The 16,119-nt window shown below is 38.3% G+C and overlaps 1 protein-coding gene across 1 annotated transcript; it reads right to left on the bottom strand.

The window, feature by feature from the left end:
• Positions 1-2,155: 2,155 nt before the first annotated feature.
• ccl25a (chemokine (C-C motif) ligand 25a) lies at positions 2,156-7,952 on the bottom strand. The gene is made up of 5 exons (XM_046409490.1): positions 7,887-7,952; positions 7,245-7,330; positions 3,860-3,977; positions 3,611-3,731; positions 2,156-3,371 (listed from the first exon to the last, which is right to left on the bottom strand). The coding sequence occupies exons 2-5, from the start codon at positions 7,306-7,308 to the stop codon at positions 3,342-3,344; spliced, it is 333 nt and encodes a 110-aa protein (XP_046265446.1). The 5' UTR covers positions 7,309-7,330; positions 7,887-7,952; the 3' UTR covers positions 2,156-3,341.
• Between the last annotated feature and the right edge of the window lie 8,167 nt (positions 7,953-16,119).

Below are 16,119 nucleotides of genomic sequence, written 5' to 3'. Positions count from 1 at the left end.
TCATTTTTGAATCTGATTTTGAATTTAGGTTCTCATGCTACAGATTTTATACTGACAATGATTTACTTCCATATCTTGCTAGTGAAAGTCACTGTGGGTGTAGATCCGCTGGTGTATTCTGTTATCATACCTGGTACACTTTTGTCCACTAAGATAGCAATGATAACATTGCTCAACATACAAGTTTTGGTAGTGTGAGCAGCATGCCCAACTGAGCATGAAAGAAATTTCACAAGAGGGTTGACAACCACCCTGAGATCCATCTTTTGTAAGGCAACAGGAATGTGAAATTATCAAACCATCGTGGAGGATTTTTTTTAATTCATGAATGAGATGTCAGTCAGAGAAAGGTAAATAATAGTATCAACTAATAGAGATTTCATCTTTTGTAGACATAATAATACAGATGTTTTGTTTGTAGAAGGGTGTGGCGTTTATACTGTATATGAAAGTGATTAAATAAGGTCAATTTTATTTCCATAACACTGTGAGTTTTCCAGTCTGGTAGGTTATCTCATTGTGTTTCATATGCTCTGTCAATATGTGTATTATGTAATTTTGATTATTTAAATTTTGATCTCAAGAGATTCCCTTAAACCTACACACTGACCTTTACTGACTTTTAAGTATTACAAAAAACTACTTACTACAGTCATGGTATTCAGGCAATTTATGATCCTGCGAAAACAGTTCACAGCTCATGATGAAAGAAAGTAGCTGCTATGACAGTTTTTGGGGTTAGGTAAACAGTAAAAAATATTATGGCAATAAATAAAAATGTCATTTCAAATACCTTTGTGGTGTGCAAAGTTCTATGACTGATTTCATATTTCTTTTATTGTTGTCCTTTCTACTCAGGAGTCATGATTTATTAATCAAACGCGTGTTAGTATTTCACACCAAACTTGCACAGACTTCTGTTAACATGAATTTCAAGGTTTTAAATTACGCAGGTGGCAAAAAAAAACAAGTCTGTGCTGCATCTTTGAACATTTTCATTTCTGTTTATTACAAACGCCTGTCACACTTTACAGTTTAATTTTCTCTGCTTTTTGGGTCTATATATACTCCATCACCTTGTTTCTTGTAATTCATCATGTCTGTTTCAGTGATTTTTCCACGTTGTTTCTCCGTGTCACTTTTTCCTTTCATGCTTTTTTTTCCCCTTTATAAAAGAGGGCTAAAATTTCTGTTCACGATGCCAAGCTATTTCTTTCTGCCCCAGCATGCAAAAGCACAGAGCGCAGCACATTTGTCAGCATGTTGTGATATAAACAAGAGTAAACTAAGCCTGAGCACCAAAATCCTGCCCAAGCTGCAATCCGATTGTTTGACCTCAGAAGGTGTTGCATCTATTAGTCATACTCAATGCAATTTTGGATATCCATCAAAACTGAATATACCATTAATGTCTTGATAATTATTATGCATTTGTCAAACTGTCCCTCAAGTTTGCCTTTGGGCAATGTTGGCTGCCTATTCAAACACTTTACCTGTGTGAATTGAGGATTCTTTGTTTTGTTTTTAAATAATGATTGCCCTAGATTCTTCGAACAACAATCATAGTCACGTGCACTTAGGCTGAGAAGATTCATACCTTTCCTTTAGTAAACACACATCAGAGAGCTAACACACTGCAAAGCACAGGCCTTACTGTCTGATAGTGTTGCTATTGAGCCACAATGTAACACAAAGTCTGCAAGACAAAACCTCTTCAAGACACCGATGGGTGGAAGTCGTCAATCTTCCAGATAGTCTAGTCAAACACATTGCATTACTCACAGTGAGATTTTATCAGCTGCATGTCCCAGCAGTTCTTGTGAATACCCATGGAAATGAGAGCAGAGCACCATAGATCAATGAATAAATCCAGAATCATGTCACACAAGATACTGCTGGTTGTAAATCAACACCATACATTCACAAATACTCTAATTGAAGCTTTTCATGTGCCAGCTTACTTTCTGCAGATACTTTGCACTGCAGTTGCAATCAGACTATTTAAATCTTGGGATTTAAATAGTCTGAGCTGTGCATCCTGTGCAAAGTGAATCAGTGACAAAGTCACTGGTCAAAGTCCTGATGGCTGTGCAGTATAAAGTTTCATGGCAAGGTGGGAAAACAGGAATATAGCAATAAAGAGAGGTACGAAATATTCATATTCAATATTCATTAGTTTTATTAATCTGCTCAGTGTCACAGCAGGGGATGAATCATGTCCCAGTGTGCTTTGGTCAAGAAGCAGAAACAAGAAAAATTTGGTCATGTGGTCATGTGGTCCATATATGCAGTACAAAAAAGCGACTGAAATGGAGTGTGAAATTATTAGTATTATCTGTACATTAAAAGACGCCCACATTCATATTAACTCTTTTGAAGAGCCATTCACGTACATGCAGAATGTGTTGCCTCACTTCTTTTACTATAAATGACTATTGATTGCGTCAGTCTCTTTTTACTGCAGTGATCTGTAAAGGTCATTTACGATGAGAATAGTTACTTATCTACTTGGTACATAAAACTGTGTTGGACTGGGTGTCATGTTCTCAATAAAATATTTCCGGCATAAATGCATTTAATGGTGATAACATCATGTGATTGAGGAAGTTATGACAGGCTCATGAAGAAACCTGGGAAAATAGATGAACATGTCCTCTTAATGCCCCTTGTGTTAAGAAAATACATTATAAAAATGTTTTTCATTAGAAATAACACAAAGGATTAACTACCAGACAAAAATACTGCATAAAACATTCATGTGAACATAATCATAAACATTTAAACAACATTTAGTAAATGGTGATAGGTTTATTGTAATAATGCTTTTGTGGAAATACACAGTAATAAAATCCATACACCAAATGTATGAAAAAGACCAACATTTAAACCCTTTAGAAAAAAATTAAGAAATTAGGAGTTTCTCCTTTTGTAATGACACACATTCAGAAAGACATTTTCATTTATCAAAATCTGGACACATCATGCAAGAAATATTATCATCACTATTAATTAAACAGCTTATTGAATATTCAGTGTCTCAAACAGAAAGAAAACATCTGCAGATATGCTTAATGAAGCAGCCATGCTATTGAAGGCATTTATTGTGTGGTGGCCGGTCAGCATCAGCAGTCCAACTCTCAGCAACAAACGCTGGTGCGGTTCCATCCGAGCTTTCTTTTGACCTTTATCTTAGTGTATACCGAAAGCAAAAGTAATGCTACAAGATTTCCTTGCCTAGCCCCCTGCCTTCCAGTAAGATGCCATAAATCTGTTTGTTGCTTAATGATTACACTTGGCAGGAAGACATGACAAACGGGTGCCATTGCAGCAGACGGTCGCCCTCAGCCTCTTTGTGCCTGTCGATGGTGGCTCTGTGTGAAGCAAAGGCACCCATTTTAACATCAGTTCACGCATATTTCAAACAGTTTACAAGTACATTGAGATTCAAACACTTCTTTCTGTATAATATGTTAAAAAACAATCATTTCTATTAGAAACTGGTTGATCTAGTTCATCTTTACTACTGTCAGAGATTAAAAAAACTGAAATGGCAGACATGACTTGATAAGATATACATTTTTGGAGTGCAAAAACTTCAGTAATTCCCCACCTTCCAAGAGGTATTCTTCATCTTATTTCTGGCTTTCTTTTCTTCAATCTTCTCCATCAGCTCTACCACCCAAGCCTCTCTGGGGTCAGTGCATAACACACGTCCCCTCCTCATGGTGAAGCTAGAGGACCATTGATGAAAACAGATGTTAAGTGTGAGCAGCAATGGTACAACACTTCTTTTAACATAAGAAAGAGTGTAGGACGTTCAGTTTTAAAGTGGTTGTACTTAGTGTCTGTGTGGACTTACATTATGGCGGGGATGTTGCAGCCTCCATCTGTCACCTGCCGTCTGTAGTCCACAACATGTCTTTGAGTTCTGGAGCTCATTTTTTTCACATACTTCAAACAGCAGTCGTCAAAGCTCGCTAAAGGAACAGAAAGTGATGAAGTCAGATTTCAGTCACCCCCCAGTATGTACAGTGCAATTTAATTTATTAACATTGTGAACATTATTTGGACAACATGGACAAACTACATTAAATCAGCTAAATCAACAGGCATTGACATATTTGGGAAGAGCTAAAGGTGCTGGAGCTCTACATAGTTCTGCTCATGCAGGTACTTAGGCAATAAACCTTTAAAAAAATAAAATAATAAAAAATGAACTTTTTGTTTTGGACATCAAGACAGAATGCCATTACATTTAATAGAAAAACTGGAGGAAATTAGCTCGAACAAACCATGAGGGAGAGCTGGATGCAAGCTAATAAAGTCAGTGAATTTTGAAGGAAAGTCTGTCACATCCCTAGGAAGATTTGCACTTGGCTGAATGAAAACTTTGTAGGTCAAGGCCCAGGAGTTTTATTGTTATTACAACCATGTATGTGTGAGCAATGAAACAACATTCCATCATAATACATAAAGATGAAAAAGGGGAAAGATAAAATGCACACAGTTCAGTAAAAGTATAAACACAGAAGACAAACAAGACAGTTAGTGCAATACAAGAACAACAATTTACAGTACAAGTACAACACAATGTAGACAACAGACAGTGTCGTGTGGTGTGGTATAAAAGTGACAATGTAGTGCAAGTAGGGTTATTGAGTGTGTGTATATGTTGCGTGGCTGTGTGTGTTTGTATCAATCTAGTCTGATTGCTTGGGGGAAGAAACTGTTGCAGAATCTGGTAGTGAGGGTCCAAATGCTCCAGTACCTTCTTCCAGACAGCAGAAGGGTGAAGAGCTTGTGTGAAGGATGCGCAGGGTCATCCACAGTACTGTTGGCTTTATAGATGCACCATGTGGTGTAAATGTCTATGATAGAGGGGGAGAGAGAGACTCAAGTGATCCTCTGAGCTGTCTTCACTAACTGCTGCAGAGGGTTGCAGTATAGGATGCTGCAGTTCTCAAACCAGGATGCAGCTGCTCAGGACACTCTTGACAGTCCCTCTGTAGAATGTGGTCAGAGTGTGGGGGTGGGAGATGGGCTTTCCTCAGTCTGTGCAGAAAGTAGAGGCACTGCTGGGATTTTTGGTGATGGAGCTGGTGTTGAGGAACCAGGTGAGGCTCTCAGCTAGGTGAACACAAAGGACTTTGGTGCTCCTGACAGTCTCCACAGAGGATCTGACAATGACCATGAGCATGTTCACCCTGGCTTCCTCTGAAGTCAACAACCATTTCTTTAGTTTTATCTATGTCTGGATAAAGTCTAGAAAGGATTAAAAACATTTTAATGACTCCAACCTCTGAAGAAGAAGTTAAGACTGATGAAACTAATTTGATTCAAGATGCTTATTTTTCAGTGGATTTCTCCACGTGCAACTATGATACGTTGTCTTAGTAAAAGTCACTGAAGTCTCTGCATGTTTCATCAAATGTGAAGATGGAATTGCATGCAATACTTATGCTGAATTTTTGACTGGCCGTCATAACATAATGGAAGATGTGGAGTTTATGGAGGAATTGGATAACCCTACAAATCTGAGGACAGTGGTATCCACATTTTCATACACAATGAGGTAACCGTGGTGCAATGTTGCTTTCGAATGAAAAGAAAAGAGGAAACAGAGCAAATTTGCTGGCCTTGTGATCTTCATCAACCGTCAAGGAAAAATAGCGATGGATCCACTCTTTGAAGACCCCCAAGACAGCTATGTTCTGAACAGAGGGGCTCAGGGAAAAATTGGATGTGAGAAGGCTTACTCACATCTTTTTGAGCACAATAGGCTAAGAGTAATCTTGTAACAGCTAATGAGCAGTTGGCAGTGCACCTTTTTGCAGTGACTTCATCACCCAATATTGCATCTTGCACCAGAGAGAAGCAGAAAATAGAAAAGACACTGCAGCGCCAGAAGCTGTTGACACAGTGGCGCTCAGATGCTATGCAGACGACTGTTTAAAAACAGTCTGTTCAGAAGAAGAAGCGGCTGACTTGGTGAAGAACCTTTGAGACTTGTGTAAAGAAGTTTCAACTTCACAAAATGGGTAAAACTGTAGGAAAGTGTTGTCATCCATCCCTCCAGAGCACTGAGTCAGTGAGCTGAAAATATCTGGATCTCACTGATGAAGCCAAACCTTTAGGGTTTGGACAAAGGGTGGAGGCACGGCTGCATTATTGCTCTGATGAAAATGAGAATGCGTATATCACAGCATTTACTTACTTACTCGGTTAATAACCAAGGCAGAACCCATAGACACATAGAAAAAGAAGGTTTGCATGGATTTTGAGAGCCAAGGAAATACTGCTCTGTCTGAAAGACAAGTGAGAACTCGCCATCTGTCAGTCAGAAAAAGATCCCGAGAGACTGAGGGTACTTATGCAACAGTACATGAAAAAGTACAAATCTGCTATAGAAAAGAAAACACTTACTTCGGAAATCTGATGACTGAAGAGACAGAAATCATCTGATATGCTCAAGATCAATGATTTTTTGAAAAAATGTAATGTTTCTGGCAAAAGGAGCAGTCAGGCTTGACTACACTTTGAGAATGTTATCTCGAGAGTCGACAGACGGCTAGACAGATCTACCATGCCAACAGAAGCAAAACATCCAGCGTTTCTCTCAAAACGCTCCAGAGTTGCCACTGTTATCTTGAGGGATGTTTATGAGAAAAGTGAACACTGTGGACCAAACTGTATGTTGTCACAGTTAAGACAAAAAAATTGGATTCCTCAAGCAACCATCATGAAATTTTTATCTGAATGCAATTCTGTAGGGGGTTGCAGGGTTATGTTGGTGAACAAAAAAAAAAAAGGGCAAATCTGTCTGAAAATGTTTGGGGTTTTTTTCAGATGAGATTTACTAGGTAAGATTTCAGCAAAGTAGGCATTAATGACTCTGGACCCTTTGATATTAGGAAACTGTTTAAAGGTATGGTGTAACAAACAAGGGGCAGCCGTGGCCTCGAGGTTTGAGAAGCAGCTTGTGATCGCCGGATCGATTCCCCGACAGGACAGACAGGAAAAATTTGGCTGTGGTGGAGTGATTAATGAGAAAAAACGCTCCCCGCTCCATTAGTCGACTGATGTGCCCTTGAGCAAGGCACTTAACCCCCCAATTTGAACTTGATAGTGGCTGCCCACTGCCCCTGTGTGTTTCACTGCATGTAATTTGCTGGGTGTTGCATGTGTGTTCAACTAAGGATGGGTTAAATGCAGAAGACAAATTCCGTGTGTGTATGTAAAAATACCTTGTGCCAGTGCAAGAGAGAGACAAGAAATAATCATCAGGAAGAAGAGTGTGTTGAACCGCATGGTGCCGTCTGTAGTTGCAGCTCTGAAAAAAAAAAGGCGGATACATGTAAAGAATTGTAATGATCTGCAATTAGCCTTATCAGTCTGTGATTTTTGTGCGTCAGTTACTCCCACGCCTTAGTCACATTTGAAACCTTAAACACTGAGCAAACATTTCACATTGTTTCTCGGTGTGTAGATGTGCATATCAACTTTGACCTTTTCATCTCTTTAGCTCTTCGTTGTTAAACAAATCTGCCTTTTTTGCGTCACTTTACGTTCAGGATGTCATTCTAAAACTTATAGCAATCGATTTAGATGTCTATAAATGTTTCCATTATGTTTGCTTTTTTTTTGGTGTTTCAACATCAAAAAACAATACTTTAAAAACAGGCTTGACTTAAGACATAAAATTCAGCTTCTTAACATAAACCTGTCTGAAACATAAACCTGGATTGCAAATTACATTTTATCTTTTGGATCAATCGGTCACCTTTGCTTAAAGTAAAATTAAAAATAACTATAATGACTATACTAGCAAATTAAAACGGAGTGCCTCTATGTATATCAGCATTAGTACATTAGTGCAGGCAACTCACCTCTAACGCTCTAGATGTTCTTGCTTCTGCAGCTCTCTGCTTGTGTCTACTGAGGTGAGGCGAGGCACTTTTATAAAAGCACTCAGGGGCATTTTGCCATGGATCATATTTCCATAAACGAACTCACCTTTGAACCCCAGCTCATCTTTCTTGTTTTGTTTTTTCTTTTTTGATTTCAACACAGCATAGATGATGGCTGTTTTTAAGCTCTTTCTCCATTAGTTCATGATAGATATATGACATTTTTGCATGTATCCAAATAGTAGGCTTACCATGTCTCCCTCACCAGCACCACCACTGTATAATATAAAGATGTCATAAAAAGATGCCCTTCTCTTAAATTCTCAAGAATTTGGAAATGCATTTGTGTGAGGTAGGAGGCCACTGCTCCTACAAGTGACATGTCTTTCTTTGTCCACATTTAGATTTAGAAATACTCGCGTGTTGGAGTCTGGAGTCTGGCCTGTAAAACTCTTAAAGGTTTTAACATCCCCTCACACACCGACAGCTGCATATTGAGAAATACTCAGTCTTCCAAAATGGCTGTTGATTGAAGGTCTTTAGTGTCATTATTCTTTTCCAAAAAGATGTGCTGAGGAAATTTGTGCATTTAACAACAAAAAGGTTGGAATAACAGATTTAAACAATTGAATTGCTGTACTAAGATGCAGCTGTTCAAGCTTGTCCTGCAGGAATACATGGCTATGTTTTCAAGAGAAGTGGAGAACTCTACCAATAAGCAACAGAAGTGCCATTTAAACACAGTCCCTCCTGTACGATTACCATGCTATACTCATACTATGACGTTTACTTGAAAAGAGAATATCAAAAAAGATTATTTCCTTAATGGATATTTTAGATACAAAAAAGCTGTAAAATACTCAAGCAATGTTAGAAACAGCAATTCTAAAACTGAGGGCACTCCCCATGCCTTGGGCCGTAGTCACTTGTCTGATATCAGAAAGTCAACCCATTGGTGTGGACGTATTCTAACATCTGAACCAAGAAAGTACGCCCTGCACTGAAACCTGCAAAAATGGTAGAAATCTAGCATGAGTTCCTGCTTAATTTTGGAGATATGGCATGTACTTTTTATCTGGCAACATATGACCTCTCCTTAAGTATTAAAATGTTGTGTTTACATATGCATACAATACACATATATGTACATACAGAAACAAATATACATATACAACAGTACATGTCTTGAAATCCTCAAATGAAAGAGCTGGTGAGCTCAATTCAAAAGTCACTAAAAAAAAAAAGGTAACCCCCCCCCTCCAAAAAAAATAAAAATAAATAAAAATAAAAATTAAAAAATTAAAAAAACTGAAAATATTAAATGAGGTCATCAACATAGATACATATGTTATGCAAATTAAAACTTACTTCCTTCTCGGAGGAGAACTAGCTGCATCATCTTTTCCGTCTGCCCTGATTGAGATATCATTTAGAAGCTTCATTTGATAATATGAAGTGTGGTTGTCATACACACAGAGACGACACCCTATCTCTCTTTTGTCGGTATGATTTTACTAGTTACACAATTTGCTCATTGTATACTGATACAATAAACAATGCATTTCATTTAGAGAACAGGTGCACAGTGTAAAGGTGAAAGTATAGCTGTCATAGCTGAAGCTGCTCATTTACTTGTGATTGCCTGTAAAAATCCCCAACAGCTGGCACAAAGGTTTTACCTGGTCATAAAGGTATTATCTTAAAATCAATAAAGTCCTGTTGTGACCCTTGGACCTGACAGAAAAGGGAAAATAACAAGCCATTAGTCACTGCATTTTATTAATGTCGGCTGGAATAAATGGGCTAGTGGGGCTAAGCCCTCCCTACGTTATGGAATAAAGATGAGAAAGTTATTGTCTAAATAACACACAAAAGATTGTTATACGTTTAAGATTTAGTTTTAGTGAAACCTAAAGTGGCAACAGCACCAAATAGTTAAAAGAATAGCACTGGATATCTCTAAATAGGCTAATTTTATGCAGCGCAAGCACATCAAATCTGCTTTTATTTGCTTTCCGGGTGTAAACGATTGACGGGTATCATGTTCCGCCCTCTTCATTTGCTGATCATTTGGGCTGACTTCGTGTAGCCCACAGGTCGATCGGTTCTGACCAATCAGCAACGAGCTGGCGCCTGTTAAATGATTGACAGGTGTCGTTTCACGCCCCGTGATTTACTTGTCATTTGGGCTGATTTCATTTAGCCCAACACCACTGTAAGAAGAAGAAGAAGAAGACGAAGAAGAAGAAGAAGAAGAAGAAGAAAAATGGCGGGCGCTAACATGAATGAGGTGGATCATCTTCTTAATAATCCGTTTTCTTCAATATCCTATGAAGAAAAAATTTGTCAAAATGGTGCGTGTGTGTGCAAGTATATAAATATAATATAAAGATATATATTGAGAGAGAGAGAGAGAATGAGAATGTTACTTTTGTTTTAACTTGCAATTCTATGGCTATAATTTATTTGTTAGCCGACCCAATCAATTTCAGCACCAGCCGCCACTGTTTATGTACCTGTCTGAAGTGTGACAAATGAAACACTGAAGCAATGAAAATACAAGGCTTGTACTACGAAACAGGATTTGGTGTTAGCGAGGTCATTTCAGGTGTAACCCTGCTTAGTGTTAGTGGCTCACTTCTTACATGTATAAAAGCACTCCCTGCTGAGAAGTCAGTCCTCTTGCAACTTCCCGTGGAGCTCATCGCTTGAATTGCAAGAGGGAGGACAAAAGTGTTCAGACATTTCGTTGTTTTCTGCTTTCTCAAGCAATGTCGGAGCCAGGTCGTTGTGCTTTTGTACACAAATATGCCACACAGTACAGACTGGCTGTAGCACTTAACACTTATAACTGCTTGTAACTGTCCAAAAAAGTAATCCAGTTTACTATACCCACTTTATTATAGTTACATCTGCACTGCCCTAATGATGAGGCAGTGTTATTAAAAGCCAATTAACCGCATACACACAGGTTGTGACCTTTTTTCCCCACTTGTTCTTCCTGCATTTGGTAGCTCCAACTGTGTTGCTTTTAACTGGGATTATGTGTTTAACTTCTTCACATTTGTCAAATCAAGTCAAATGTCTAATATTATGATTTGCCCTTCATTAAAATATGTCAGTTTGATGCCAGTAGACGTGTCCATGTTTGCAGTAAGGCATATTCTGCGAAGGTGCTTTTATGTGAACGTGCCTGTGGCTAGATTGAGAAAATCTTGGTTGACTTACAGTCCATAAACATTTTCATGTTTCCGCTGAGCAAAAATGCAGTTGTTAGTGGAGCCAGATAACAAAAAGATATTCTGGGTAGGCTATGCTAAATTCCTTAAAGTAAGTAAAGTAATGGCCTCAAGTCTTCATCCTTGAGAGGAGGTAGTGTGACTTATGTCCTACCTATCCAAAGCTACTTAACGTCCTCTTGGATCCACAGTCTTCACTTACATTTTACTTGTAACATCCCGATATATTGTGATTTTTGTTTTTGCTCATCCGTTTTGTAAACATCATGTTTATTGCATTTTTGCCAAAAAGATAGAAACCTTGGGAAGCCCAACAGAGCAGCTCCTATGTTGATCTTCCTGTAGTTTCTATCTTTCTCCCCCCCATTGATGTGTTTTTCGGGTGGAGTTTTTCCCTCAAGGACAAAGAGTGTTGTTTGCTAAACAGACTTTTATAAAAATGAAATGACGTGACTCTTTGATGTATGAAACATCAGTTGTACGAAATCAGATATTAAGTGTCCTCCCTTTAGTCACATTGCAATCTGACAGTTGAGAAGCTTTGCATTAAAAAAACATGTCAGCATTGCCATATTGCATATCCACCTAGAGCTTTTCCTTTTAATTCCTGAAAACAGGGTGCAGTGTTGATTTCACATAGATTTTTGTTGAGCGCTTTGTGACAGATATTAATGAGCACTGAGTGCCTGACTGGACATATGATAGCACTGTTCCCTGTTTATACTCTTAACACTCACATCCAAACACTCGGCTAAAGCTCAATGAGGCGTTTCATGGGCCTGCCCTTTTCATTTCCTGTGCCTGCAGGATACTGGTGCTCACTTCAGTTGTTTACTACACTTCTACTGCAGAATGTACGACCATGCATTATGGAGAAAGAATCTGAGAATTTATTGTTTCTTCACAGTTGCCACCCAGGCATTGAGGCAGTTCATATAAAAATGGTTTGCTGCGTGATTTATTCTCAAATTGCCCCAGTCTCTTTGTGCGATTCCAGTCTTGCTCCTCGCTAGCTGTGTGGGTTCCATTATACACACACAACATGAAAGAGATCTGAATGTTCGTTGGCAAAACAATCTGTCGCTTCAACAAGAAAAAAACTATAGAGTTGGCTGTGCTTATGTCTATTCCTGGTTGCAATTGCCTGTTCAAAATACCCTGATGGATTAATGACACTGAATATTTGTCAGGAGATGATGGTCCACTGCCAAGGGTGGTACTTGGATTAAGGCTGTGTGATGACACACTGCGTTGTCTTCAGCATTCTTCTCAGATAATAAGATATTTATTTTATCCTTTCACCATTGCTGTCGTTTTGCATGCGTGTGAAATAAGACATCTCCAGCAAGTCATTTATCAATGTGTGAGAAACTTTGGCACACAGTAAAAAAAAGGTTGCAGTAGAGAACAACCCTCACATGCTGTAGACTGAAAAATGATACTAATTGAACATTTAGTAATGTTGCAACTATTCGTTTCGATACTGTATGCTCTTGCAAATAAATATGCAAGCCAACATAGAAGAAAATAACTGAAAAAAAACAAACAAATCAATCTACGTCCAGTGCCAGCGCAAAAAGTAGTGTTCCCATTATTATTTATTAAAAGCTGTGTGTTGCATCTGATTTTTGAGACTTGAGTTCAAGACTGCAATTAATACTCACTTTTTAAAACCTCAACCCCAATCAGGTTTTGTAGATGCCATGAATGTTAACATGCTATGGACACATTAGGCTATTTTTAGACTCTAAGGCTGAGACGCTGTCCCCATACTGAGAGCACTTTAGTTCTCCCAGGCCTCTGCTGTTTGGTTCACCAGTATGGGTATACACTTCTATACCAAATGTGGCTAAACCGCACCACATTTTTGAAGCCATTCCAATTCTAATCCTAACCTGCTAATGAGCACACTTTTGAAGATAGCATTTTTGATTTTATTGTCAATTGTTCATCACTAATGTATTTGCCCAGAAGCTGTGTTCTTGAGGTGACACAGCTCAGAAGATAAGATCAAATATTATACCACTAAACAAATAGCATGGTTTTGGGTTTTGTGAAAGAATGTTTGCATCATAATTACCCTTGTGTTTTTCAGTGAAATCCCCCTGGGTTCTGCTTTTAAGGTGTCATTTACAATCCTCCGAAAAACAAAAAAGGCCTCTTATATAACAAGAGTGTGCCTCAGCTGGTCTTGCGGTACATCAGAGCAGCACATAAAACACACACACCTCGGGAGGACAGGAAGTCAGTGTGTCCAATCTGATGGATTCTAAAATTAAGAGTCACTTTTACTATTTTGATAACATTACAGGGCTCGTTTAGAGATGCTCTAATTCGGATGGTAACACATACAAGTTTGTCAGGCACGACCAAAATGCCCAACTTTAATGTAATTATACTTAGGCTCCGTGGTCTGCTACTAATGAAAGCGTTGACTCACTGATTTACAGCAAACATTGGACATGGCTACACTGATGGATAAGAGAAGAAATGAAACTGTTATGGCTCAAAGCACAAGCCAAGCTTTCCTGACAGACGAGGCCTTTCTGCGGTAAAGAGCATAAACACAAGCAGTGGCTTGTTTGAGATGTGCCTGAAGGGAAATTTTGAAGTATGATTCTTTCTGAAAACTTTGGTTTCTATTGTGCAATGCAACATTTTATGAAATGTACTCTTCTCAATGTTCCTTAACCATAATTGAACTAACAAGGCAAACAACTGGTTTATGTTTATATCTCTACTGTACTTGCCCAGTACTTTCTGCCTAACTGTCTTTCTGCGTATTCTATAGCAAAGGAACTTTTCATTGGGACAATGAGGGACAGAGCATGAAAAAAGATGTACTCAATCCTCAACAGAGAGCAGTGATCGTTCTTATAATTATTTAATCCCGTTGTTTCAACATAATTACCTCATATCCAGGGGTCAGTGTTGTTTTCTGGTTACTTCCAGAAAACAGTTTTCTTGTGATAACAGAAACTGATTTGGGGAATTTTATAAAAAAGACACAGTCAGTTCAGCCAATTTCCAAGTTAAGCACATACTAATGTTATTCTTAAATGTTTTTGATGATTCTATTAACTTGCAATGCCTACACTGTTTTGAAATCTTTTGGATGATGTATAATATTAGGTTAAATGATTTTTTAAAAACATACTCAAGAATTTAAAGCACTGAAAAGCCTTCATTGGTATGTTGTTATGTTATGTTGTGTTATGTTGTTACATTACGTTATGTTGAGAACATGTAAAATGATTTTCAAAGCATTTGTAATATTTCTTTTTTATAGAATAGTATGGTATGACATGGCATCCTTTGAATAATTCCCTCAATGTGAACATTAAATTGGTCTGTAACTTACCGAAGCTCCAGTTTCAAATGCTAGTTGGCCCTCTAGTGGCAGTTGTAGTGAACTGCACTGACATGTGGATAGCAGAGCATCAGACTTTGTTTTTAACAGATTTTATACAGTCTCTACCCAACACAAAGCTGTAAAAACATCCACATGAAAACAGACAAAAATATAATAATAAGATATAATAAGAAATTAAGCTTGTATTCATGGTATCACAACGTGATATAACACATACTGTAGAAATGTTGCTGTGATGTGTTCAAAACATACAAAACTAAAATATCTGTGGCTTCTAAAAATTTGGATTCATGTTTGCTTCTGTCTGGGCTTTCTACAATGTCTTGGGTTCGATCCGAGCAGAGTGGCTTTCCATTGTTTACAGTTATGGGAGCCAATCAGTACTGCAGAATGGCCCATTGATGCGTTTGTGTCTGATTCACAGCGTCGCAAATGTGGCCTCCATAAAAAGTACAATGCAAGAGTCAAAAAAGTTCAAACTGGTGTAAACAATGTTCATTTCAAATCATTTCACAAGGCTTTGCAAATGTTTTATGGGGTAGGAAATATATTCCACGTGTGTTAGACATCAAGATAGTGGAATCATTTTGGTGGGAGGTCTGACTGTCAATAAAAACTTAGCAGGCTTTCTTTAATTAAGTATGTTGAGTAGAATTACTCATCTTGACATTACTGCACATCATTTGCCTTGTTTGTTTACATCAGTTTGGCTGTTGTACCAAATACCTAAAGCACCTGCGCAGTAACATTCCTGAGGAAGGATGAAGAGCTGCAGCTGCGACTGTAAAAGCTAAATAAACAAGTGATGTGTAAAGAAATAAAAGGTTTGTGAAGTGCACATCAAAAACTCTCAGTGTGGGAAGGGTGTAAGAAGAAACCATTGGGACACCCATTCCTCTTCACCTCATTTTTTACCCTTTTACCCTTTTCACCTTAGTCATTGACTCATCCTGCTCCCTGTCACACACGATCGTAGCAGACACAAGCTTAAGTTTTCATCTTTATTCAGCTTAATTTTTGTCCTGGAGCAAGGTCTTCTCCTTCACCACTGTCAGGAACCTCTCTTTTAACTCTGTTAATGTTGCACACATAAACATTAAGGCTGCAATTTTGACATCTTTCATCCTTTTATGTGGTAGCTGTTCCTTGTTGTTGTTGGAACAAGCAGGCCTGATCCAGCAGGGGCCTTTGGCTCTCATTTGTTAACACCAACCATCATAACAACAGTGATGATGCCTACCAAGCTATCCATGACAACTCAACAGACTCCATCCTGTTCAGGAAGATCTCAGATGTGGCTGAATTACTGTTTTGTCAATCCACTCTGAGGTTGTAAGAAACTAATCTTATTCATATTCACATTTAGTGTGTTTGATGTTTATTTTTTGTGCATTTGTGCGCAGCTTTTCACATTAGCTGATCCAGCTGTCTTTTGAAAACTGTTATCACAACATTGTATGGATACATTTCTACAGAGGCCTCGGATCGTTAGGTTATCTGAGCAAACTTAAAGCTGTTCCGTGGGGCTATTAGAAACATGTGCTCAATTAAAAAAAACAAAACAAAACACTGTGACAGTTATGGACACGAGTGTATGTTG

This window comes from Scatophagus argus, chromosome 13, assembly GCF_020382885.2.
Source record: "Scatophagus argus isolate fScaArg1 chromosome 13, fScaArg1.pri, whole genome shotgun sequence".
Taxonomy (NCBI): Eukaryota; Metazoa; Chordata; class Actinopteri; family Scatophagidae; genus Scatophagus; species Scatophagus argus.
Note: the sequence above shows the minus strand (reverse complement) of the source record. Positions and strands in the feature narration are given on the sequence as shown.